The following is a 24,951-nucleotide window of genomic DNA, read 5'->3' on the forward strand; positions in this document are numbered from 1 at the left end:
ACTAGTCTAGAGTGCACTCTGGGAAAATGGCTAGGATATGGTGTCATTTTCCATGAGAAGTACCACTTTGCATTTGTGTTAGGTAAAAGTCTCTGTGTAGCAGCTGCAAAGGGACAGTCTTCAGTCCTCACTCTTATGCCGGCTAGCGTTGGGGCCCAGTTTTACAGTGCAAAATGAGATTAGTCCCCATCAAGCCTGCAGGCAGTAATAAGGCTATTTCATGACTGTATGGTTAGTTCCTAAAGGACTCAGTGTTTCTAGCAGCATATAAAAATTCCCCACAGCAGATGCTCACCAGTCATAGTGATATTGTAGCTCACCATCTAGTCACACACAGCGATTAGTCCACTCTCTGGTGACTCTGTTGGCACACCTTGACTTAGCATTCCAGATCCTGCTCAGGCCAACAATATGCCGCAAGTGGTGGAGTACACTGGACAGTGATGTGAACTCTCTGGTCCCCTTCACGTCAAAAGGAAACTGTGTCCTGCACAGCCTGACAAACTGGAGTTCTTTCCCCTCCTCCTGACACTCTCCTCTCTCAGAAATGTAGTGCAAAAGCTCCTTATTATAAAGTGGCCTTTCTCTTCAGTTGCCACAGCACAGTGCTGCCTGGTGCAGTCTATTGAACTCTTTCTTCTCAGCAGCTCCCTCCTCAGGCTGATATAGCTGTTAGCTAGTTCAGCACCACAGGCGAGCAGCTACAGAGAGCAGCTCCAGCCAGTGTTTCTCTCACACTCAATCCTAGCTAAGCACCTGGCTACATATATTTATGGAGAGGACATCAGGAGGTAATTGGTATATGTTTATAACATTTACCTCTTGACTCTTCAAAAACTGTGCAGAGGGTGCCGTGGAACTCATAGCTCAGCAATTCATGTCCATAACCTGTGTACTTCCTGTCCATGCACTCTATACTTTCTGTCTATGCACCAACTATTTCTTGTCCATGCACTCTGTACTTCCCGTCTATGCCCTAACTATTTTTGTCTATGCACTCTGTACTTCCTGTCTATGCAACAAATATTTCTTGTCCATGCACTCTATACTTCCTGTCTATGCACCAAGTATTTCTTGTCCATGCACTCTTTACTTCCTGTCTATGCACTAAGTATTTCTTGTCCATGCACTTTGTACTCCCTGTCTATGCACCAAGTATTTTTTGTCCATGCACTCTGTACTTCCTGTCTATGCCCTAACTATTTTTTGTCCATGCACTCTGTACTTCCTGTCTATGCACTATTTCGTGTCCATGCACTCTGTACTTCCTGTCTATGCCCTAACTATTTCTTGTCCATGCACTCTGTACTTCCTATCTTTGCACAAATTATTTCTTGTCCATGCCTTCTGTACTTCCTGTCTATGCACCAAGTATGTGTTGTCCTTGCACTCTGTACTTCCTGTCTTTGCCCTAAGCATTTCTTGTCCATGCACTCTGTACATCCTGTCTTTGCCCTAAGCATTTCTTGTCCATGCACTCTTTACTTCCTGTCTACGCACCAATTATTTATTGTCCATGCACTCTGCACTTCCTGTCTGTGCCCTAAGTATTTCTTGTCCATGCACTCTGTACTTCCTGTCTATGCACAAAGTATTTCTTTTCCATGCACTCTGTACTTCCTGTTCATGCCCTAAGTATGTATTGTCCATGGACTCTATACTTTTTGTCTATGCACCAAATATTTCTTGTCCATACACTCTGTTCTTCCTGTCTTTGCCCTAAGCATTTCTTGTCAATGCACTCTGTACTTCCTGTCCATGCACCATTTATTTATTGTCCATGCACTCTGTACTTCCTGTCTATGCCCTGAGTATTTCTTGTCAATGCACTCGGTACTTCCTATCTATGCCCTAGGTATTTCTTGTTCATGCACGTTGTACTTCCTGTCTATGCACCAAGTATTTGTTTTCCATGCTCTCTGTACTTCCTGTCTTTGCCCTAAGCATTTCTTGTCCATGCACTCGGTACTTCCTGTCTATGCCCTAAGTATTTCTTGTCCATGCACTCTTTACTTCCTGTCTATGCCCTAAGTATTTCTTGTCCATGCACTCTGTACTTCCTGTCTATGCACCAAGTATTTCTTGTCCATTCACTCTATACTTCATGTTTATGCTCTATTTCTTGACCATGCACTCTATACATAGTAAAAAAGACCCCAGTCCTTCCAGTTTAACCTATAATGAGTGTGTGTATAATTGTTTGTGTCAGTAGTACATCGACTACCCCTGTATGTTGTGGTTGTTACGGTGCCTATCTAATAATTATTTTAAATAATCAATGCTCGCTGCTGAGTGATACCACTGCTTGTAGAAGAGAATTTCACATCCTTACCACTCTGATGGTAAAGAACCCTTTACGCAGTTTAATGTTAAGCTGCTTCTCTTCTAATTTTAGTGAATGGCCGCGAGTCCTTTTATATTCCCTTGCGCTGAATAATTTGTTCTCTATGCTAGGGTCGCCTGTATGGTATTTGTACATTGATATCATACTGTATCCCCTCTCAAATGTCTCTTCTCTAGAGAGAGTTATGGGCCATACACACTATAAGATTTTCTGAAGACTTTTCCCTTTAGACTTACCAAAGCCATATATTATGAGGTCAAACCTAAACACTTTCAATTTGTATGCAATCTGGCAGGCCCTTGCACTACATAGAAAAGGTAAATCTGAAGGAAAAAGTCTTCAGAAAATCTTATAGTGTGTATGGCCCTTAAGTCTTTGCTTTATAGCTAAAGTCCTATATTCAATTTATTAGCTTTGTTGCCCTTCTCTGGACTGTCTCTAGTTCCAGCACATCCTTCCTGAGGACCGGTGCCCAGAACTGGATGGCATTCTCGAGATGCGGCCTGACCAGAGTCTTGTAGATTGGGAAAATTATCGTTTTATCTCTAGAGTGAATCTCCTTTTTTATACATGCAACTATTCTGTTGGCTTTGCTTGCAGCAGATTGGCATTGCATGCCATTGCTGAGCTTGTCATCTACTAGGACCCTCAGGTCCTTTTTTATCTTAGATTCCCCCAAAGGCCCTCCTCTTAGTTAGTAACTTACGTTTGTATTTCTAGCACCCAAATGTATTACCTTACATTTTCTAACATTAAACCTTGTTTGCCATGTAGATGCCCACCCCATTATTTTGTTCAGGTCTTTTTTAAGGTTTCCACATCCTGTGTAGAAGTTATTGCTCTACTTCATTTAGTATTGTCTGCAAATACGTAGATTGTGCTGAATATCCAATCCTCTAGATCGTTTATGAATAAATTACATAGTATTGGTCCCAGGACAGATCCTTGGGGAACCCCACTTTCCACACCAGAATATTCTGAGTACTCCCCATTTATCACCACCCTCTGAACTCTCCCCCGAAGCCAGCTTTCAATCCAGGTATTCACCCTATGGTCCATACCTACATACCTTAGTTTGTACAGTAAACATTTGTGGGGAACTGTATCAAATGCCTTTGCAAAGTCCAGATACACCACATCTACAGGCCTTCCTTTATCTAGTTGGCAGCTCACTTCTTCATAGAAGGTTAATAAATTGGTCTGGCAAGAGCGATTTTTCATGTTACCACATTGACTTTAATGGGAGACCCATTGACTTTAATGGGAGATGAATTTTAAAAACCTTTAGGTCATATTTGCAGCCACAAAAGACGTACTAGCTGTGCACAAATAGTCCCAGCACATGGACAATGTCATAACAGAAGTATTGCAATTGGAAAAGTTGCCCTAAATTTTTTTTTTTTACAGCAAAAAATTATTATTTTTTTTCATAAATCAGCCAGAACTGACAGCAGTCGGTAATTACATGTCTAATACATATAGGGTCCATTCACACATCTGTAAAATGAGTCTGCATCCATTCCACAATTTGGCGGAACCTTTACAGACCCATTGATTTTTAATTCCAGTCTGAAAAATTAGGCATTCACAGGATAAAGAAGTAAGTGTCGGTCATTCCAGGCCCCAAAAATTAGCCCACATGCGTTTACCTGACAGCTAAGAACATAGTATTCTGTGGCTGAAGGTACATTAGGCATTCACAGGATACAGAAGTAAGTGTCGGCCAGTATTGGCCCCAAAAATTAGCCCACATGGGTTTACCTGACAGCTAAGAACGTTGTATTCTGTGGCTGAAGGCACATTAGGCATTCACAGGATACAGCAGTAAGTGTTGGCCAGTATAGGCCCCAAAAATTAGCCCACATGGGTTTACCTGACAGCTAAGAACGTAGTATTTGGTGGCTGGAGGTACATTAGGCATTCACAGGATACAGAAGTAAATGTCGGCCTGTATAGGCCCCAAAGATTAGCCCACATGGGTTTAACTGACAGCTAAGAACGTAGTATTTGATGGCTGGAGGTACATTAGGCATTTACAGGATACAGAAGTAAGTGTCGGCCATTCGAGGCCCCAAAAATTAGCCCACATGGGTTTAACTGACAGCTAAGAACGTAGTATTTGGTGGCTGGAGGTACATTAGGCATTCACAGGATACAGAAGTAAGTGTCGGCCTGTATAGGCCCCAAAAATTAGCCCACATGGGTTTAACTGACAGCTAAGAAAGTTGTATTCTGTGGCTGGAAGTACATTAGGCATTCGCAGAAAAAATAATGGTCGGCCCTGAAAGGCCCCAAAAATTTGCCATTCAATGGACATGAAATGCCTTTTATGCTGCTGTATGTAGCGAAGCCAAGGACCAGGAATCGCTGTGGGTGGATGGCAGTCTGGCGGATATTTGTGTCCTGAAACATAGTCTACTGGTCACATGTGTTGAATTCCTCAGAGATCCTTGCCTCATTCATTTTTATAAATGTGAGGTAGTCTACACTGTCATGAAATAGGCGAGTGCGCTTATCGGTCACGATCCCCCCTGCTGCGCTGAACGTCCTTTCGGACAGAACACTGGACGGGGGGCAAGCCAACAGTTCCATTGCAAATTGTGCAAGCTCTGGCCACCCAGTAGTCCAGGGGTTCATCAGTTCTCAGAGCATCCACATCGGCCCTTAACCCGATGTAGTCAGACACCTGTCGGTCTAGGCGCTCCCTGATGCTGGATCCGGAGTACAGCTGTCGATGGTTCGGCTGAAAGAAGAATCTCATATCTGAAGTGAGCAAGACATCTTCAAACCGCCCTCTTCTTGCAAGCGCTGTTGGATTGCTACCCGCAACTGTCTCTCTGTGACTGGAAATTCCTCTGCCAGTGCACGCAAAAGCAGAATGCAGCATTTCATGCAGCAAGGCCTGAAAGTGCTGCATTCTGACAGCCCTCTGTGATTGTGGTAACATTTCTGACATTTTTTGTTTGTACCGGGGGTCTAAGTATGTTGCCACCCAGTACTGGTCCTTGACCTTTACGCTTTTTATACGGGGTCCCCCTTAAAACACTGGAGCATGAAGGCCCCCATTCGCACTAAACTGGAAGCGGTGTAGTGGCCTGCTTCCAGTTCATCATCCAGGATAATGTCGTCCTGGTTCTCCGTTCTCCTCCACCCAACCACGGATAAAATCAGGGATCCCAGAAAGGTTTAAAGCATGCTCTTCTTGCTCCTCCTCATCTCCCCCAGCACCATCCTCCTCTGACTCCTCTTCAGACTCCTGCTGTTGACTTGTTTCAGATCGAGTAGCACCCACTGGGAATTCATCCAACATTGCAACTTCTTCATCTTCCTGCTCCTGCTCCTCGAGGGCTTGATCAATGACACGATGCAATGCACACTCCAGAAAGAAGCCATAAGGTAAGATGTCACTGATGGAGCCCTGGCCGTGACTGACCAGTTTGGTGATCTCATTGAATAGCCGCAGAAGTCTGCATGCATCCTGCATGAGCAGCCAGTGGCGAGGTGAAAAAAACCCAAGCTCCCCAGAACCTGTCCTGCCGCAGAGTTCCTACAGGTAATCGTTAACTGAACTTTTTTGCTGGAGCAGCCTATCAAGCATATGCAACGTTGAGTTCCATCGCGTCGGGCAGTCACAAATAAGACGCCTGACGGGCAGGTTGTGTCGCCGCTGAATATCAGCAAGGCGAGCCATGGCTGTGTAAGATCTTCTGAAATGGCCCGAGAGTTTCCTGGCCTGCCGCAAGACGTCCTGGACCCCAGGGTATTTGGCAACAAATCGCTGCACCACCAAGTTCAGGACGTGTGCCATGCATGGCACGTGTGTTATTTTGCCCCGTTTCAGCGCGCTCAGCAGATTGGCACCGTTGTCGCACACCACTTTACCAACTGTGAAATTGAGCGGTGTCAGCCACTGATCTGCCTGTGAACGCAAAGCTGAAAGGAGTGCAGGACCAGTGTGGCCCTTGGCTTCCAGGCACAACAGACGCAGCACAGCATGGCAACATCTCACCTGGCATGTGGAATAGGTTCTGGGGATCTTGGTGCGGCGCAGTGGAAGAGACGGTAGCAGCGGAAAAGGAAGAGTCAGCCGAGGAGGAGAGGGAGGATGGAGGAGGAGGAGGAGAAGAAGAGACAAGCCTGCATGCAATCTGTGGCGGTACAACTAAATCTACACGGGTGCCATGGCTTACATGCTTGATGGCCGTCAGAAGGTTCACCCAGTGGGCAGTAAAAGTGATATACCTTCCCTGCCCGTGTTTGCTAGACCATGTGTCTGTGGTCAGATGTATCTTGGCGCCAACACTGTGTGCCAGAGATATATTCACTTGCCGCTGAACATGGCCATACAGCTCTGGAATGCCCTTCTGCGAGAAATATTTCCTGCCTGGGACCATCCATTGTGGTGTCCCAATGGCCACAAATTTCCGAAAGGCCTCCGAGTCCACCAGTTGATATGGCAGTAGTTGGAGGGCTATCAGCTCTGACAAGCCAGCAGTCAAACGTTGGGCAAGAGGGTTATCCGGCATCATCATTTTTTTACGCTCCAACATTTGGGCCACAGAAGCCTGCCTTTTTCCAGAACAACGTGACGACGGCATAATGGAAGGTGGAGTGGAGGACAATTGGGAGGAGAGAGGAGTAGGAGAAGAGGCTGGATGGTGAGAGCCTGGAGTGTGGCTTTGTGGATTCTGACGGTGTTGCTCCCACTGGGCTCGGTGATGGGAGTTCAGGTGCCTTCTTAAGGCGGTTGTCCCTAGGTGAGTGTTGGGCTTACCGCGACTTATGCGTTGACTGCAAAGGCTGCAGATGGCAACACTGTTGTCAGCAACGGACACATTAAAAAAAGCCCACACTGCGGAGCCATGTGCCGGCATCCTGGGAGCGCCAGATGTGACTGTACATGGTTGATGGCTCGCTCCTGATACATTTGCAGTCTGCTTTGTACCTCTTGTGCAATGCAAGTAGTTCTGCCTGCTTCTCCTCCCTATCTACCGGTCCGTCTTTCCCTCTGAACTCTTCCTCTCTTGTGGCCACCCACGTGATGTTCATAGACAAGTCATCATCCACGTCACCTTCCCCACCACTAACATTCGAGATCTCGGAGTAGGCAGCAACAGCGGGGACCAACCTCCTTGGGCTGATCTGGGTACTGTCGTCAGACTGCTGAGTGGCGGCTGTTGCTACCTCCTCTTCCTGATCCGATGCCAACAATGGCTGGGCATCGCAAATGTCTTGTGATGGATCGGAAAAAAATTCCAGTGACTCAAGCGCAGGGTATGTGGTGGTGTTTGTGGTGGTGTCTTCGGGGGTGCACACAGCAGAGAGTGAAGAGGGTGCAGATAGAGAGGATGAGGAGGGTGCAGAAGAGGAAGGCTGAGTGAGCCACTCAACCAAGTCTGGTGCGTCCTTTTGACGTAATCGAATGCAGATTTTGAAACTTCACACTTTGGCTCCGGCCTACTGCTCCTGCCCTACCCCTACCACCCCTGCGTAAGTGTCTGACTTTTCCTCTGCCTGTCATGTTTTTTTTTAATTACCCTGTGACAAAGATCTCTAGAGAATCACAGTATATCTGGATAAAGGTATATAACACCCCGCTTCAATCTGTGGTATTGGGGGCCACAGGTTTATCACACCAGTTCTACAAATAATTGGCCAGTAACTGTTGTCACTGTGTGTAGCACAGTTAACACAGCAAAAGAGGCCAATTGTTTGCAGGACTAAAATACAATCTTAGAAAAGTATACTGTTAAGTAACACCCCACTTCAATATGTGGTATTGGGGGGCCACAGGTTTATTACACCAGTTCTTCAAATAATTGGCCAGTATCTGTTGTCACTCTGTGTAGCACAGTTAACACAGCAAAAGAGGCCACATTTTTGCAGGACTAAAATACACTCTTAGAAAAGTATACTGTTAAATAACACCCGACTTCAATATGTGGTATTGGGGGGCCTCTGGTTTATCACACCAGATGTTCAAAAAATTGGCCAGTGAGTTTGGCACTGTGTGTAGCACAGTTAACACTGCAAAAGAGGCATTTTTGTTGCACTACACAAATACACTTGTAAAAGTATACTCATATAACACCCCACTTCAATATGTGGTATTGGGGGGCCACTGGTCTATCACACCAGTTGTTCAAAACATTGGCCAGGGAGTTTGGCACTGTGTGTAGCAGAGTTAACACAGCAAAAGGCCCCATTTTTGCAGGACTAAAATACACTTTTAGAAAAGTATACTGTTAAATAACACCCCACTTCAATATGTGGTATTGGGGGGCCATTGGTCTATCACACCAGTTGTTCAAAAAATTGGCCAGTGAGTTTGGCACTGTGTGTAGCACAGTTAACACAGCAAAAGAGACATTTTTGTTGCACAACACAAATACACTTGTAAAAGTATACTCAGATAACACCCCACTTCAATATGTGGTATTGGGGGGCCACTGGTTTATCACACCAGTTGTTCAAAAAATTGGCCAGTGAGTTTGGCACTGTGTGTAGCAGACTTAACGCATCAAAAGAGGCAATATTGTTGCAGAACACAAATACACTTATGAAAGTATACTCAGATAACACCCCACTTCAATATGTGGTATTGGGGGTCCACTGGTTTATCACACCAGTTGTTCAAAAAATTGGCCAGTGAGTTTGGCACTGTGTGTAGCAGACTTAACGCATCAAAAGAGGCAATATTGTTGCAGAACACAAATACACTTATGAAAGTATACTCAGATAAAACCCCACTTCAATATGTGGTATTGGGGGTCCACTGGTTTATCACACCAGTTGTTCAAAAAATTGGCCAGTGAGTTTGGCACTGTGTGTATCAGACTTAACACAGCAAAAGAGGCAATATTGTTGCAGGACACAAAATACACTTGTAAAAGTATACTCAGATAACACCCCACTTCAATATGTGGTATTGGGGGGCCACTGGTCTATCACACCAGTTGTTCAAAACATTGGCCAGGGAGTTTGGCACTGTGTGTAGCAGAGTTAACACAGCAAAAGGCCCCATTTTTTCAGGACTAAAATACACTTTTAGAAAAGTATACTGTTAAATAACACCCCACTTCAATATGTGGTATTGGGGGGCCATTGGTCTATCACACCAGTTGTTCAAAAAATTGGCCAGTGAGTTTGGCACTGTGTGTAGCACAGTTAACACAGCAAAAGAGACATTTTTGTTGCACAACACAAATACACTTGTAAAAGTATACTCAGATAACACCCCACTTCAATATGTGGTATTGGGGGGCCACTGGTTTATCACACCAGTTGTTCAAAAAATTGGCCAGTGAGTTTGGCACTGTGTGTAGCAGACTTAACGCATCAAAAGAGGCAATATTGTTGCAGGACACAAAATACACTTATGAAAGTATACTCAGATAACACCCCACTTCAATATGTGGTATTGGGGGGGCACTGGTTTATCACACCAGTTGTTCAAAAAATTGGCCAGTGAGTTTGGCACTGTGTGTATCAGACTTAACATAGCAAAAGAGGCAATATTGTTGCAGGACACAAAATACACTTATGAAAGTATACTCAGATAACACCCCACTTCAATATGTGGTATTGGGGGACCACTGGTCTATCACACCAGTTGTTCAAAAAATTGGCCAGGGAGTTTGGCACTGTGTGTAGCAGAGTTAACACAGCAAAAGGCCACATTTTTGCAGGACTAAAATACACTTTTAGAAAAGTATACTGTTAAATAACACCCCACGTCAATATGTGGTATTGGGGGGGGGGGGGCACTGGTCTATCACACCAGTTGTTCAAAAAATTGGCCAGTGAGTTTGGCACTGTGTGCATCAGACTTAACACAGCAAAAGAGGCAATATTGTTGCAGGACACAAATACACTTATGAAAGTATACTCAGATAACACCCGCTTCGAACTGTGGTATTGGGGGGCCACAGGTTTATTACACCAGTTCTACAAATAATTGGCCAGTAACTGTTGTCACTGTGTGTAGCAGAATTAACACAGCAAAAGAGACCACATTTTTGCAGGACTAAAATACACTCTTAGAAAAGTATACTGTTAAATAACACCCCACTTCAATATGTGGTATTGGGGGGCCACTGGTCTATCACACCAGTTCAAAAAATTGGCCAGTGAGTTTGGCACTGTGTGTATCAGACTTAACACAGCGAAAGAGGCAATATTGTTGCAGGACACAAATGCACTTGTAAAAGTATACTCAGATAACACCCCACTTCAATATGTGGTATTGGGGGGCCACTGGTCTATCACACCAGTTATAATACATTAAAAGTGCTTTTATCACTGTGTGTAGTATTGCTGCAGCAACGCTCAGTCACCACACCTGTCACAATGCTGCACAGTGCACTATAATATGCTTTCTACAAAGTATATTATACCGTGGATTACCCCCCCCCCCCCTATATAGTGCACTGCACAGCAATACCAAAAAAAATTGTAGCCCTTTAAATGACTTTTGTGGACATTAACAGAGCGATTTGTGTCACTGCTGCCGATTTCTAACTGCCCCTAAAGCACAGACTGGATACCTATCCCTAACCTGAAAAGAGACTATAGTAGACCTATACCGAAATACCAGCCCTGAAAAGGACTTTTGTGGATCTTAACAGAGCTATTTGTGTCTGGCAATCTCTCCCTCATGAACACAGCAGACTTCTCCCCATGCTGAAAAAAAGCAGAATGTGAAATGGCCGACAGCTCAGGTCTATTTATAGGGTAGGGGCATGTCCATGTGCTGAAATGTTTCAATTGGCTGTCCCGTTCCACCTGACGGCTGTGTCATGGGTCAAAGTTCTCCCCAATGTAAACTAATATGGCCACTGCGAACAACGCCATGTGTTCGCAAAATTGGCGGGTAGCGAACAAGCACAATTTGCCCGCGAACCGACCGCCGGGCGAACCGCAAGGCCATCTCTAGCTCTGACATCCCTAACGCCCTATAATCCATTGTTCAGGTGCGGTGAATAAATTACTGACATCACTTCAGAAGGGGCGGGACAATTAAGAGGTTTTAATTAAAAACCATAATTAACATCAATCTCCCGCTGACCTGGGGATTCAAACTCACAGCCTTCCATGTGCAAGCCCAATATTCTACCAGCTAAGCCACCGAGCCAGCTAATTAAGCTAAGACTCTCTCTGGCTAACTAACTTCTATCTGAGTTTGACAGCTCTTTTATAGGGCTCCAACGTCACCCAATAATCCATTGCTTTAGGTACAGTGAATAAATTACTGACTTCAGTAATTTATTCACTGCACCTGAGCAGTGCATTGTGGGATGGCTTGTGACGCCAGGTCACTATATAAGAGCTGTCAAAATCAAAACAGCTCATTCCGCGGGAAGTGTCTGGAGAAGCAAGAGCTTCTCTTGTTTGTTTTTTTTCTATTTTTCAGGCGGAGAGGCGACTGATCATCGGGGGACAGTATTTTTTTATTTTTTAATAAAAGACTTTTCCAAATTTTTTTGGGACACTCTTTTGGTGAATGGGTAGAGGTACCATGTACCCGATATCCATTCACATAGGGGGGCGGGATCTGGGGGTCCCCTTGTTAAAGGGGGCTTCCAGATTCCGATAAGCCTCCCCCCGCAGACCCCCACAATCACAGCCCAGGGTTGTGGGGAAGAGACCCCTGTCCCCATCAACATGGGGGCAAGGTGCTTTGGGGTGGGGGGGGCAGAGCCCCCTCTTCCCCAAAGCATCCACCCCTCCATGTTGAGGGTATGTGGCCTGGTATGGTTCAGGAGCGGGGGGGGAGGGCTGTGTGCTCGGATAAGGGTCTGGTATGGATTCTAGGGGGAACCCCACGCCGTTTTTCTTTTTTAATTTTGGAACTTTAAAATCAGCAATACTGACATAAATTTATATAAACTAAAGTGCCTATATATATATATATATATAACTTTGATCTCAACAAACTAAAGAGCAAAAATCTCTCTCCCTGCTAGCAATGTGTTGTTAGTTATAAAATTCCACTTATAAATCACACACTGGCCAAGGGATTCGATCTCACAACCATTGCAATTACAGGTCTGGTATTCTACCAGCTATGCCTCCATCAACTACGGCTAGGTTGAACACACTTTCCCTGCCTAACTAACTAACTCCTATCTCACCCTACACACAGTGGATGAGATAAAAGTTATGGAGAGTGTATCCAGCTTACGCAGGCTTGGTGACGTAGGTGGTAGAATACCAGGCTTGCAATGATAAGAGCTGTGAGTTTAATTCCCCCAGCCAGTGATTTATTTATTGGACTTCCGAAGTCAGAGTGTCCATGATAATTCGGGAACTCAAATTTACAGTGAAGAAGCCCATTTGTTCGTCATTCGATGAACGAGCGAACAGCCAATGTTCAAGTCGAACTTACGTTTGACTCGAACTCGAAGCTCATCCCTAGTGAAGACTGAGGAGAAGAATTTATTTAGCACCTTCACCTTCTCTCTCTCCTTTATAGCCAGATTTCCTTTGTCGTCCTTTCTGGGACCAATGTGTTCTGGCCTCACTTTCTTACTATTTATATACTTAAAGAATTTCTTGGGGTTTTTAAACTCTCTTCCGCTATGTGCCTTTCGTGTTCTATCTTAGCCACCTTGATTGCGCTCTTATATTTCTTATTGCATTCTTTGCATTGCTGGAATGCTGCCAATCACCCCTCAGCCTTGTATTTTTTGAAGGCCCTTTCTTTAGTTTTTATATGCATTGTTACGTTGGAGTTTAGCCACCCAGGGTTTATTTTAGCTCTTTTATACTTATTCCCTGTTGGAATGCACTAGCCAATACCTTTATTTAGTATGTTTTTAAAGCACTCCCATTTTCCTCTGTGTTCCTTGTTCCTAGGATTTTATCCCATTTTATATCGACTAACAAAGAGCACAGTTTAGGGAGGTTGGCTCTTTTCAAATTCAGTGTCCTTGTATTACCCTTGTGTTTCCTATTTCTGTGATTTACACTGAAACTATTTGACCTGTGGTCACTGTTTCCTAAATTGACCCGTATTTCTACAACCGTGATCAGGTCTGTATTGTTAGTAAATAGTAGGTCTAGTAAAGCATTGTTTCTTGTTGGTGCATTCATTATCTGACCCATGAAATTGTCCTAAAAATCATTTAGAAAATGGCGAGCGTTAGATGAATGTGCGGTTTCTTCTAGCCAGTCTATATCTGGATAACTAAAATCCCAGATTATAATGACATTTCCCATCCTTGCTGCCATTCTAAGCTGTGATAGGAGGTCCACCTCCCCCTCTTCCCTCTGATTGGGCGGCCTATAGCATATGGCCAATATTACTTTTCCCATAGTACCTTCCCTTTAAGTCTCTACCCATAGGGATTCCACCACCTCCCTAGCTCCATTCCTGATATTGTCCCTCATATTCACTTGAACATCGTTCATGATATACAGGCATACCCCTCCCCCTTTTTTACCCTCTCTATCTCTGATATAAGGGGAACTTCCTGTCTATGCCCTAACTATTTCTTGTCCATGCACTCTGTACATCCTGTCTATGCCCTAGGTATTTGTTGTCCATGCACTCTGTACTTCCTGCCTATGCACCAAGTATTTCTTGTCCACGCATTCTTTACTTCCTGTCCATCTGTCCATGCACTCTGTACTTCCTGTCTATGCCCTAACTATTTGTTTTCCTTGCACTCTGTACTTCCTCTCTATGCCCCAAGAATTTGTGTGCAGGCACTCTGTAGTTTCTGTCTATGTCCTAAGTATTTCTTGTCCATGCACTCTGTACTTCCTGTCCATGCACCAAGTATTTCTTGTCCATGCACTCTACTTCCTGTTTGTGCACCAAGTATTTCTTTTTCATGCACTCTGTACTTCCTTTCTATGCACTATTTCCTGTCCATGCACTCTGTACTTCCTGTCTGTGCACCAACTATTTCCTGTCCATGCACTCTGTACTTCCTGTCTATGCACCAATTATTTGTTGTCCATGCACTCTGTACTTCCTGTCTATGCACTCTGTGTTTGAGATACAACAGCTGTCAGTTTAGCAGATTAACTGCAGTTCATAAATAGGACACTAGATGTCGCTAATGCTCAGTGATATGCTATGCATTTCTATGATATGTTGTAATATCCTGTACACTGTACTGAACTTGTTGGTTATCTTGAGGGCTGGGGTGAGCAGCTATTGAAAGGTGTTTGTTTTTTTTTTCTTTACTTTAATGCAGAGAATTCATTAAGGTAAGATACCTTTTTGCCTTTAAAGCCTCTGTAATAAAAAATGGTTATAAAATGGTGGGTAGCTAGAAACACATGCAAAAGAAGTAACTTTTAAATAAAACAAGGCAACTAAGACCTGATCAAAATGAGTAAAAATGGGGATTTAGTCCCACCATATGGCCATATCGTGTTCAAGCACACTACCAGTACTGGGACAAGGTCATCCAGTGCCCAGGGCGAAGATGCCAAACTGCTCCCCCCTTCCCCTTACGGCTAGGGTCAGGGCACCCCCTATCCCTGAAATAAACCATTGCGCCCAGGGCAGGCGACCCTTCTGCCCATCCCTTGTCCCGGCCCTGCACACCCCTACGTCAAAGTACCCCATTCTCAGTGGGTCCTACAATATCCATAAAATGAAGGATAAATCCAACCTCTCTTGACCATCGGAGATACTTATTTCTTATATGGGAGAGATGTGGTTACTGCAGAAAACACTGCTTGAACTGCACTATAAGGGACTCCTCCTATATCTGATTACTAGTGGACACTGACAACGAAGTACAGGTGTGGGAGAGTGGGGTGCTCAACCCCAGGAGTCTGGTCAGGACTGAATGTATAACAAACAAAGGGCTGGGGGGGGCACACCCTGACCATGCAGGTCTTAGTTGTCTTGTTATATTTGATAGTTATTTATTTTGCATGTGTGCACTATCCTCTATAGGTACATATGTATATTGTTTTTCATAGCAGCACCAGCTTTAGAAATGCATGTTCATTTCCCCTTCAAGACCATGGTCCATATACCACTTAAAGGTCCCATCAACTGATCCATCCCATAATGAGGAGGTCAAACCATGGTCCATATACCACTGAAAGGTCCCATCAACTGATCCATCCCATAATGAGGAGGTCAGACCATGGTCCATATACCGCTGAAAGGTCCCATCAACTGATCCATCCCATTATGAGGAGGTCAGACCATGGTCCATATACAGTACCACTGAAAGGTCCCATAAACGGATCCATCCCATAATGGGGAGGTCAGACCATGGTCCATATACCACTGAAAGGTCCCATCAACTGATCTATCCCATAATGAGGAGGACAGACCATGGTCCATATACCACTTAAAGGTCCCATCAACTGATCCATCCCATAATGAGGAGGTCAGACCATGGTCCATATACCACTGAAAGGTCCCATCAACTGATCCATCCCATTATGAGGAGGTCAGACCATGGTCCATATACAGTACCACTGAAAGCCCCCATCAACTGATCCATCCCATAATGGGGAGGTCAGACCATGGTCCATATACCACTGAAAGGTCCCATCAACTGATCTATCCCATAATGAGGAGGTCAGACCATGGTCCATATACCACTGAAAGGTCCCATCAACTGATCTATCCCATAATGAGGTGGTCAGACCATGGTCCATATACCACTGAAAGGTCCCATCAACTGATCTATCCCATAATGAGGAGGACAGACCATGGTCCATATACCACTTAAAGGTCCCATCAACTGATCAATCCCATAATGAGGAGGTCAGACCATGGTCCATATACCACTGAAAGGTCCCATCAACTGATCCATCCCATAATGGGGAGGTCAGACCATGGTCCATATATCAATGAAAGGTCCCATCAACTGATCCATCCCATAATGGGGAGGTCAGACCATCCATGGTCCATATATCACTGAAAGGTCCCATCAACTGATCCATCCCATAATGGGGAGGTCAGACCATCCATGGTCCATATATCACCGAAAGGTCCACTCAACTGATCCATCCCATAATGAGAAGGTCAGACTATGGTCCATATACCACTGAAATGTCCCTTCAACTGATCCATCACACACAATCACTTTACTCCTCACACTGTATATAATGTATAATGATCTGCTTTTATCTTCTTATTCCACAGCTCAGTGTACAAAACCCCCCATAGACAATGTGGACAGTCTCTCTATAGACAAGGAGTATTATAATGATGGAGAAGTGGTGAGAGTATGGTGTAAATCTGGATATTATCCATCACCTAAAACAATGAGATGTTACAACCCACCAGAGTGGACTCCTCCCACTATTACCTGTATAGGTGAGTACAACACGTGACACTTCCATCATATACACAGAATAAGAACTGTAGTCAGTACAAATTTGCACTTTGTTTTTTTACTTTTTGTTTTACTCTTGCTCACTAGTAGGTATAGGCCAAGGGTTCAGTCCAAACCTGGGTTCAAACCAAACTTAGGCTCTTCAGGTGTGGGAACAATCTGATCTTTTGCTCGTTTGCCCCCCTGCATTGTGGGAGCTGAAAATCATTGCTAGAATCATTATTTTACCGCTCCCATATGTGACAGATTCCCACTGTCACTGGTTTCTAAGGAAGCTGTGGGTGCAGGCAATTCATCATCAAATTATATTTGGACCAAATTTTCGTTATTCAGAGATTCGGATGTATCCAAATTTCCAAGGTACAATAGTAACGAATTTAAACTAATCCAAAATATTGAAATAAAATTTTGTCCAAAAATTCTAATCGAATTAGAAAGTAAAATCCAATTCAAAAACAAATTCGAAATATAAACATATTGCTATTAAAATATCACATCAAGTGATCACTTATCAAAAGGTGTTCACCTATAACTTTGCATCAAATAAAATATCACATCAAGTGTAGCGCAATCTAATGTGCATAGTCCCAATAAAATTATAAAAATCCACCGTCGTGCAACATTCAATCATGTTAAACAATCCTACAATCCAGTGACTTCAGTGACCTCCACCTATGGCTAAATGGCCACTCACCTCCAAGTAGTGGCCCCACAACAGAGCCTCAAATGCCTGTAATTATGTCCCTCTGAATCTCACTGGGATGGTCTTCCTCTGGATGATGAAGCTTATGGAAGCGTAACGCGTACAGGTGGAGGGGGGCCTCTGTTCAGGATTATCCCTGGTTTTAATACAATACATTGTTTGAAATAGAGAGCACTATGGTTTCTTTTTTTTTTCTGGCTATACATGATTGATGGATATCTGCGGAGCAGTCCATTTGGATCCAAGTACATCCAGAGGAAGACCATCCCAGTGAGATTCAGAGGGACATAATTAGTGATGGGCCAAACACCCCCCAGTTCGGTTCGCACCAGAACATCTGGAACAGTGAAAAGTTCTAGCGAACATGCGAACTCTTTTAACCGCTTAACGACCGCCCGCCGCAATTTTACTGTGGCAGCCAACAGCTCCTGGGCAAAGCGATGTAGGTATACGTTGCTTGCTTTGAGGAGGCTAGGGGGCCAGTGCATGCCGCTGGCGGCGCGTTCCTGCCCCCGCTCATCAGTGGGGAAGCCAATGCGTGTGTCAGTCGGCTCCGATTGTCGGCTGACACAGGCGATCGTTCCCTGCTGAGAGAGAAGAACGGTCAGCTGTTGTAAACACAGCCGACCGTCCTTCTACCTGCAATGATCACAGAGCTCCTGTGATCCTTCTATATAGGAACACAGGTCTCTATGGTCATTTCAGAAGCCACACCCCCTCACAGTTAGAATCACTCCCCTAGGCTCACATTTAACCCCTTGATCACCCACAGTATTAACCCCTTCCCTGCCAGTGTCATTACTACAGTAACAGTGCATATTTTTAGCACTGATTACTCTAGTATTGTCACCGGTCCCCCCAAAAGTGTCAAAAATGTCAGTTAGGGGTCCGATCTGTCCGCCGCAATGTAGCAATCCCGCTAAAAATCGCAGATCGCCGCCATTACTAGTAAAAAAAAAAACAATAAAAGTGACACAAAATCTTTCCCGTAGTTTGTAGACGCAATAACTTTTGCGCAATCCAATCAAAATACGCTTATTGCAATTGTTTTTTACCAAAAATATGTAGCAGAATACAAATTGGCCTAAAATGTTAAAAATATTTAGTTTTTTTTATTTTTTTTTGGAGAATGTCATATAGCAGAAAGTGAAAAATATTGTTTTTTTTTTTTTTTTCCAAAATTGTCGGTCTTTTTTTGTTTATAGCGTAAAAATAAAAATTGAACAGGTGATCAAATACCACCAAAAGAAAGCTCTGTTTGGACATCAATTTTATTTGGATACAGCATCGCACGACCGCGCAATTGTACGTTAAAGTAAAGCAGTGCCGAATCGCAAAATAGGGCCTGGTCATTAAGGGGGAAAATCCTTCCGGTGGTTAAAGTCTATGGGACACGAACATAAAAAATCAAATGTCCTCATTTTAAAGGCTTATATGCATGTTATTAAAAAAGAATAGCGCACACATGCAAAAGAAACTACCAAATTTGAAGACAATCCATAAATAAAAATGGGGATTTGGTCCCACCATATGGCCATATAGTGCTCAAGCCCACCACTACGTCAAAGTACCCCATTATCAGTTGGTCCTACACTATCCATGAAAAAGAGATGAATCCAGCCTTTCTAACCCTTGGAGACAACACTCCTTGCTAGGAAAGATGTGCAAATGCACTACAGGGGACTCCTCCTATATCCACCTGATAGTGGACACTGATAGAGTACAGGTGTGTGTGGGGGGTGGGGTGGGGTGCTCAACCTAGTTAGTTTGGTCAGACCGAATACATAATAAACAAGCAAAAAATTTGGGGGAGCATACCCATGTATTTCTAAAGCTGGTGCAGCTATGAACCAATATACATGTCTTTTGGTTCATAGCTGCACCAGCTTTAGAAATACATGGGTATGCTCCCCCAAATTTTTTGCTTGTTTAATATGCATGTTATTGCCATAAAAAGTGTATGGGGACCCGGGTACTGCCCTGGGGGGGGACATGTATCAATGCAAAAAAATGTGATTTGACTTACGTTCGACTCGAACATCAAGCCCATCCCTAGACATAATTACAGGCATTTGAGGCTCTGTTGTGGGGCCACTACTTGGAGGTAAGTGGCCATTTAGCCATAGGTGGAGGTCACTGAAGTCACTGGATTGTAGGATTTTTTAACATGATTGAATGTTGCACGACGGTGGATTTTTATAATTTTATTGGGACTATGCACATTAGATTGCGCTACACATGATGTGATATTTTATTTGATGCAAAGTTATAGGTGAACACCTTTTGATAAGTGGTGGCAGCAATCATGAATATTCACATTATATACAGTATCTCACAAAAGTGAGTACACCCGGGCGGCGATCAGTGATTTTTAGAGGGACTGCAACATTGCGGTGGACAGATCTAACTGACATTTTTGACACTTTTGGGGGGATGGTCTTATGAAATGACCATAGAGACCTGTGCTCCTATAAAGAAGGATCACAGGCGCTCTGTGATAATTTCAGAGAGAAGAACGGTCAGCTGTGTTTACAACATCCGACCGCTCTTCTCTCTCAGCGGGAACTGATCGCGGGTGCCCGGGGGCAATCGCGGCCGCTGGTCCAGTGGATCAGCATCCGGGCTGCCTAGTGGGGGTAAGCTAGTGCATGCTCGCCCCCCAGCACCACACGCGCGACCAACGTATGGTTACGTCCTTTTGCGCCGCTAAGCCAGCCTGCCACAGTTAAACTGCGGCAGGCGGTCAGCAAGTGGTAATAAAGCCCGACACCAGATCGCACACCTATCACATAATTACCATATACTGGACACCACATACAAAGACAAAAATGATTCACTGATTGTGTCCGGACGTGTGACGGTGTATGTATGTAGCACCCTCCTAGGTGGGTGCTAGGAAAAGCATATATGTGGCCCTGTCTGCTTATCAGGGGGGCCTGATCAGTTAGTTAGGCTGTCATGTGTTCCCAGGTGTGTTTTTTTGAGTCTTGGGAGTCTCCCCACTGTATCCAATGAGGGCTCTTGTTGGACAGTGGAGGAAACCTGGCCAATGGCGCACCAGGGTTTATAGCTGTCCCAGTGGGCGGAGTTCGCCGCAGTGCACCCTGGGATTGGGTATAAACCTGGCGGGAGCATGTGACAGAGCGTCTTTGGCGGGAAGCAGAGTCCCAGGAGGAGGCTGACCGCTGTCTCTCCTCCTGTCAAAGCAAGTGAAGGTGCCCTGGGTGGTCGGCCTGAAGGACCGGAGGTTGAGCTGGGCTGCAGAAAAGGGATTCAGAGTGCTGTGGACCGAGTGGAGCTGCTGGGCAGAAGTTTCCAGGAAAAACAGTGTTGTGAGTACTTGAAATCTGCCCTGGGGTCTGCCTAGGAAAGGGGGCCACCCAAGACAGTCAAAGGGATCCAGGAGCCAGCTAACCGGTAGTTGTGGCATAGAAAGGGGGTGCCAAGTGTTAAGCCCTGAAGATAAGGGAGTGAAAGGGGCGCCAGTGTGGGTCCTGATGCGTTCAGCAGTGCAGCAAAGTGTACAAGTAGCTACCTCACGAAGGAGTGCCTCAGGGAGCTAAGAGAGGACTTCTTTATGCGAGTATCAGTTACAGAAATAGTTCAGTGTTAACCGGCATCCGGCCAGCGTTAACCAGCGTCAAGCTAGTGTTGACAGGCATTTAGCCAGCATCAAACAGTACTTCTTAAGTGTCTCTGCCAAATTGTGCATAGTTAAGTTAAAGTAGTATCCCACTCATCCCTTCTCCTATCCAAGTTCCTAAATAAATCAAAAACCCAAAGATACTGGACTGGTCATTGTCTCAGTGCTCACACTTGGAGAAACATGCTTAAATGTGCTGTTGTTGTTAGTGGTAACCCAGAGGGACCCATATTCAGCAAAATGGCTGGGAATTGTGCTACATGTGTAACATGTATGTCAGTTAGGATCCATGATGGTCATGATCTTGCAGATCTTACTTCATATTGCACATAGCCGGTGTAGGAGGTAATGCAGCTGGGATGGCAAAATTCTTTGCCTAATCACCAGTTAGGCCTTTTCTAGCAAATGAGCCATGTTGAGCAATAAGGGGTTAATTGCTAGAAGTCACTGATTATTGCAATATGTTGCACGCCTATAGAGATCCCAAAAATGAATAGAATGCTTGATCAACATTGTATGTACAGTATCTCACAAAAATAAGTACACCACCCTCACATTTTTGTAAATATATTATTCTATCTCTTATTTATTCATGTGACAACACTGGAGAAATGACACTTTGCTACAATGTAAATCTAGCCAAGCTGGGACTACTGTGTATATATATAGTATATATATATATATATATATATATATATGGTATTAGTATATATATATATATATATATATATATATCTGAGTTACTGTTCTGCCACTATCAGAGTGCTCCTTTAGGAATTCATGAGAAGGATCGGCTTCCCTCTGGAAATGGACGCATTGGATTGTGGGAGATATAGTCTGGTGGAGAGTGTGAATTGTGATATGGATGGCAGGCGGAACTATACTCCCAAGGAGCTCTAGGATCCGTGGAGGATCATGGGGGAATATACTTTTGGGCGGGGTCAAGTGCACGCTCTCTTGCTTCTGGGACTCATGGAGGAGAGATCTAAGGGAGAAAGGTGCCGGAGGACAGTCAGTGACGAAGGCCTGGGAGTGCAGCCTAGAGCGAGTGGAGCCCGTCCTCAGCAGAGTGGATGCCGGCGGTCACAGGGAAGTGGTGGATCCAGAGAGCTGAGAGGAGAGCGGGTGGCGCTGAGCTGACTGACCGGAACAGTGAGAGCTGAGCATCCCCAGTGACGCAGCATCGGAGGGATAGGTTCCGCCTGTGGATGAGACAGTCACATGGGGACACTGCCGATACACAAGAGTGCCTGGTGACACCTGTAAAATGCAAGTATAACCCTGCATCCAGAATACACTGACAGCAGTTATGATTGCATAAACACCTTTACATCTAGATTACAAATATCACATAGAAGAGTGAAAAAGAGTTCCAACTGTGGGCGAAGAATCTGCAAGGCCTTGCTAGAGTAGAAACTTCGCTTTTCCTAATTCTTAAAGGGGGCTCCCTGATATAGGTTATAATCTAATCAGTCAGATTTAGGATAACTCTAGGCCTGAGGTAAATAGAGACAGAGTACGGTTTGTGGTTATTACATTTTGATCATAGTCATAACTAGTGTTGAGCGAACACGGACTGTATTATTCGTGTTCGTACCGAATAATTGGATTTTTTGTACCCGAACACGGACACGGACACTTTACTGTATGTTCGGGTAAAAATCCGTGTTCGGTCGTTTTATTTCCGGGTTTTGCATGCTTTGGCGCTCTTTTCATGGCGGGCTTTCAACAGCCAATCAACAATCGTTTAACTGGTGTGCCTTAAGCCATCCCAGCCATGCCTGCAAATGTCTCAGTAGCTGTGATTGGCCGTCTGAAGCATGTGACCAAGTCTTTATAAGTTCGAGGCAGCCGCAGCGGCGTCATTATGCTGCTTAGATTCAGGGACAGAGCACACATCAACGTGCTGGCTGCTGATTAGGGAAAGATAGGCAGGAAAAAACCATTTGTGTCCGGATAGAATTGAGGGACAGGTCGGAGTGTTTAGGCAGGGCGAGTTGTAGGCATTTTAGGGATAGAGTCTGCTGAATTATATAGGGTCAGTGTCTTCTACAAACTACAATCGATATTGCTGTGTGGGGGGTGGGGTGAATCTGCACTCAATCCTGATCTACGATCTCTTCTCAATCCTGTTAGGGACAGAGTCTGCTGAATTTTAGGGAAACTGTGTTCTACAAACTACAATCGATATTGCTGTGTGGGGGGTGGGGTGAATCTGCACTCAATCCTGATCTACGATCTCTTCTCAATCCTGTTAGGGACAGAGTCTGCTGAATTTTAGGGAAACTGTGTTCTACAAACTACAATCGATATTGCTGTGTGGGGGGTGGGGTGAATCTGCACTCAATCCTGATCTACGATCTCTTCTCAATCCTGTTAGGGACAGAGTCTGCTGAATTTTAGGGAAACTGTGTTCTACAAACTACAATCGATATTGCTGTGTGGTGTGGGATTGGAGATAGGCAGGTGTCAGTGATCCACATCCATTTTTCTGTGTGTGAGCTGCAGTGAACACAATCTTTTTGGGCTGCAGTGAACACAATCTTTTTGGGCTGCAGTGAACACAATCTTTTTGGGCTGCAGTGAACACAATCTTTTTGGGCTGCAGTGAACACAATCTTTTTGGGGTGCAGTGAACAAAATCTTTTTGGGGTGCAGTGAACACAATCCTTTTTGGTGTGCAGTGAACACAATCTTTGTGGGGTGCAGTGAACAAAATCCTTTGTGGGGTGCAGTGAACACAATCTTTTTGGGGTGCAGTGAACAAAATCCTTTTTGGGGTGCAGTGAACAACATCCTTTTTGGGGTGCAGTGAACACAATCTTTTTGGGGTGCAGTGAACAAAATCCTTTGTGGGGTGCAGTGAACACAATCTTTTTGGGGTGCAGTGAACACAATCTTTTTGGGGTGGAGTGAACAACATCCTTTTTGGGGTGCAGTGAACAAAATCCTTTTTGGGGTGCAGTGAACAAAATCATTTTTGGGGTGCAGTGAACACAATCTTTTTGGGGTGCAGTGAACACAATCTTTGTGGGGTGCAGTGAACACAATCTTTTTGGGGTGGAGTGAACAACATCCTTTTTGGGGTGCAGTGAACAACATCCTTTTTGGGGTGCAGTGAACACAATCTTTTTGGGGTGCAGTGAACACAATCTTTGTGGGGTACAGTGAACAGAATCTTTGTGGGGTGCAGTGAACACAATCTTTGGGGGGTACAGTGAACACAATCTTTGTGAGGTGCAGTGAACACAATCTTTGTGGGGTGCAGTGAACACAATCATTGTGGGGTGCAGTGAACTCAATCTTTGTGGGGTACAGTGAACACAATCTCATACTGAAGGTTTGAGGGTGCTGCCTGTTCCATACTCCCCCTACTCCTCATCTAGCCTTTTAGGGGTACAAACAATAGTAATTGGGGCCTAGTGTGGTTGTGTACGTGTGATATACATACACTTTTTTGGGATCATATTTTCTATTCCGCTATTTAATCAAAAACCTTTGGGGATCAGTTAAATTGGGGGATAGTCTGTGTTGGTACGTGTGAGAGAGATCCACCTTTCCAAGTTGTTGGGGTTCATCTCATACTTCTGAAGGTTTGAGGGTGCTGCCTGTTCCATACTCCCCCTACTCCTAGCCTTTTAGGGGTACAAACAATAGTAATTGGGGCCTAGTGTGGTTGTGTACGTGTGATATACATACACTTTTTTGGGATCATATTTTCTATTCCGCTATTTAATCAAAAACCTTTGGGGATCAGTTAAATTGGGGGATAGTCTGTGTTGGTACGTGTGAGAGAGATCCACCTTTCCAAGTTGTTGGGGTTCATCTCATACTTCTGAAGGTTTGAGGGTGCTGCCTGTTCCATACTCCCCCCTACTCCTAGCCTTTTAGGGGTACAAACAATAGTAATTGGGGCCTAGTGTGGTTGTGTACGTGTGAT

General features: G+C 44.5%; 1 protein-coding gene across 1 annotated transcript in view; it reads left to right on the forward strand.

Annotated features, from left to right (window-relative positions):
• LOC309562021 (receptor-type tyrosine-protein phosphatase T-like) overlaps positions 1-24,951 on the forward strand; it is a gene marked incomplete at its 3' end in the record, with an annotated part of 106,741 nt that overhangs the window by 16,037 nt on the left and 65,753 nt on the right. Inside the window, exon 2 of the mRNA XM_082266119.1 lies at positions 16,473-16,646. Coding sequence (XP_082122245.1) covers positions 16,473-16,646 — 174 coding nt within the window. The remainder of the gene's footprint in view (positions 1-16,472; positions 16,647-24,951) is intronic.

The sequence above is a fragment of the Pelophylax lessonae genome (assembly GCF_965119305.1).
Source record: "Pelophylax lessonae genome assembly, chromosome: 1".
Lineage (NCBI taxonomy): Eukaryota > Metazoa > Chordata > Amphibia > Anura > Ranidae > Pelophylax > Pelophylax lessonae.